General features: G+C 41.3%; 1 protein-coding gene across 1 annotated transcript in view; it reads right to left on the bottom strand.

Annotated features, from left to right (window-relative positions):
- The window catches only part of RAP1GDS1 (RAP1, GTP-GDP dissociation stimulator 1), a gene marked incomplete at its 5' end in the record, with an annotated part of 43,892 nt that overhangs the window by 2,608 nt on the left and 37,986 nt on the right, over positions 1-3,298 (bottom strand). Inside the window, 2 exons of the mRNA XM_009074104.1 lie at positions 1,503-1,631; positions 2,910-3,036. Coding sequence (XP_009072352.1) covers positions 1,503-1,631; positions 2,910-3,036 — 256 coding nt within the window. The remainder of the gene's footprint in view (positions 1-1,502; positions 1,632-2,909; positions 3,037-3,298) is intronic.

Genomic DNA, 3,298 nt, shown 5'->3' with positions numbered 1-3,298 from the left:
AATCCTGTGCCATGTGCTCTAGGATGACCCTGCTTGAGCAGGGAGGTTGGACCAGATGGCAGACTGGTCCCTTCCAACCTGACCCATTCTGTGAGCACACAGTTATTGAACACGTGCAGCATCAAGGTAAATGTGATGTCGGATACCCTGTAACAAAGGCTAGCAACAACAGCAGTCACTGGAGAGTTAAACTTACAATAATTAAACTAGTGCAACTGCTTCCAGTCTTTATGGAACTATACTGGGCTCAATTGCTTTGAAAGGACTACACAGGTCTGTTTACAGTAGAATATGGAAACATGTAAATGTTTACTGTGTGGAGACAGCGATGAAAATAAATTAGAGACAACAGAGCTGGGAGAGAGATGTACTTTAGTATTTTCACATGTAAAGAGCAGACTTGGCTCTTTGATCCTTCCCTCCTTGCTTAAAATAGTTTAAAAAGAAAAAGTTAATACCAGGGTTGTTCAGTTGTTCTTGTGTCTAAACCCAAGTATTCCTATAAGATGGCAGTAATACAGCAGTCACTTGTTTGGATGTGAGGGTCACCAGTTACACCTACAGGAAGCATTAGGCCCTCTGTCCAAAAAAAACCCAACCACTTTTGGTTACAGAAACAGCACATGCTTAGCTATGGTAACTTTTAATCAACTGAATTGCAGTAAACTCATCTCTGAACCTTCGAATGTTCCATACTTGGCAAGTCATGTGCAGACAGGCTTCACCATAGTTTCCACCTTCCTGTACTTAATCCAGTTCTTTGTCACCTTAGTTGTCTGTAAATGCCTGAAACCTTTATGGAATGAAATTTGTTTTCCTTTCACAGACTAGATCTTTCTTAAAAGCCTGAATGAAAGAAATGTAGCAACTTCTTGAAACCTCAGCTGGAAATCAAATTTCCCTGTGGCACCTTTCTCTTTTGTGGTTGGTTTGTTTGCCCATACACAGGTGGGAAGTTGCAATATCAAACCACAGTCTGCTTCAGCACACTGCAACCAGCCTGACCTTCAGCAGAGAGTGAGAGCAGAGAGATGAGTTTACAGTGTTCAGCACTAACACGTGTTAGTGCATGTCCTGCTCACCTTTCAAAGCAACCTGAACAGTTGTGCTTGGTGGGCTGAGCACATGAGGGCTGCCAAGGGAAGGACTCTTCCTAAAGCACCATCACCCATCAATTACAGGGAAATTGCAGCTGGAGGTTCAAATAAAGTTCTTATCTGCATATTTGCAAAGACAGCCTGATACTGTACAGTTTGCTGCATACTGCAGAAGCCACAGTCCAATTTCTGCAGTTAATATCCAAAACTGAGTTAACAGCCTCTTACTTGATGCTTTAAATAAGAACTATAAAAAAAGTGTCACAGTAATTGAACCTTTCTGTGTCCATTCATTGTGAACAGAACCCCAGTCTCAGTGTGTTTCTCCATGCTCTCAGTTCAGGCTAAGAGAGAACTCAGTTTATACACATAAATCTCAGGAAGGAGCCTCCCCTGAATACTCACCAGATCCTATAAGAGCACAGATCAGCACCATGGAGTTGTACTTTATTTCTGGAGCACTCCTGTCATCTGAGAGCAGTCTGTGTAGAATCTGAACAAGCTGAGCATTTTCAAGATCCTTTTCAGCAGTGACTGAAATATAAGTGAAAATTTCTAAGTCTGGAAGTGCCACTTGCTTTGATGCTTCCATGTGTTAGCCATTTCTCGAAACATGGATCTCTCACCAGAGTGAAAGTTGTACTGTAGCACATAACTCACTGGCATAAAACTGAAGCACATATTTGATGATACAATGACAGGAATCACAGCTCTTGCTATAAAAAATTGTAAAGCTGCCTAACTGCTTGAAAGGACAGTCACAGAATTTAATGACAAAATCCAGTCTTAAATGTGCAGTGAGCTGATGGAAGAGTCACCAGGCTTTCTAGCTACTTAGGCCAACACCTGCAACGTTTCAGCTTTCAAGACTTCCATTGCCTGAATTTGCTTTTAGAAATTCTGAGTAAATACAGATTGTGTAGTTCTTGATCCAAGGTAGAGGTAGCTCAGGGTCCATTATAAAGGCTGTGAAAAACTTATCGAAATCACCGTGTGAGTTACTACCTCTGTAGCTTTCTAAGAAACATTATGTACTGAACCTTTCAATGCCTGAAGACAAGACAGAGTTAGATGATTCATGTGAATAGGAACATCTTCCCTTTTATTTTAAACAACTTCCAGAGGCATTAGCAGTGATTTGAAAGTTGAACACAGCATTGTAGTATATAATGGCAAGAGACTAAATCAAGAGGAAAAATATGTAATGTTGCTTGCTTAACTAGTTAATAAAAAAGCAAGTAGGGTAAACAAAACCTCTGTTGGGCATTTACCTTTCTGTTTGGAAAGCTGAGTTACTACAAACACAGGTCAAAACATTTAACCATCTCTGTCTTCCCATGGCAACTCTTGCACCTATTTCTGTGGAACTTAATGTAGATGTTTTGGGGGCATTATCCACCTCTGTGTGTTTTTGAGCTCTTACTGATTAGCTAAGTGAAAGCTTTATTTTGATAAGCTCTCTCAAAAAGGGATTATCTATTCCAGTGTAGGAACATAGTCAGGTCATACAGTCTCCACTGTAAAGTATGTTTGCCTTCTTTTGGGTGTTACCCAAAATCTGAAAGTGAAGTTGAAGGGCCTTTCTAGATCATGTCATCACCTACCAGAAGGCCAGAGCAGATACTGTGTATCTCCAGTTTCTGCATGCCATGCTGGCCTGCCTGTGTCTGCCATGTATTTCTGTGCTGCTGAAAGGCAGGTGGAAGGAGGAGGCAGTTCTGCATTGCAAAACCCACACAACTCTCTGTCTATGGCTTCTTTTCAGCACAGACTGGAAAGGAAAGAGGTGGAGTTGAGTGCTGAGATACTCACCTAACTCTAAAGCTGCTATTAGTGCCAGTGCAACGAGAGCTTCGTTTTGCATTATTACGTGTTCGCTGGTCGCCATGGTTACTAAATGCTTGATGCCACCACTCTGTACAATGGTCCTAATTACATCCTGAAATAAATAACACAAAGATGAACAAATGCTGCGTTGCATGCAAACTGTATTAACTTCAGAAATTGTCACGGCTGCTGTGTTACCTTTGGGTCAGAACACTTGTTGGCTTTGCTGTGTTACCTTTGGGTCAGAACACTTTAATGCTTTAAATGCACATGGAATCACTTTATCCATAAATGTCCAGGCAGGAAAGCCTATCTGTAACTACTCTGCAATTGTAAGAGACGTGTTAAACCAAGCCAGGCAACTCCATGACTAA

This window comes from Acanthisitta chloris, unplaced genomic scaffold (genome assembly GCF_000695815.1).
Source record: "Acanthisitta chloris isolate BGI_N310 unplaced genomic scaffold, ASM69581v1 scaffold20764, whole genome shotgun sequence".
Lineage (NCBI taxonomy): Eukaryota > Metazoa > Chordata > Aves > Passeriformes > Acanthisittidae > Acanthisitta > Acanthisitta chloris.
This window is presented reverse-complemented; position numbering and strand designations above follow the sequence as displayed.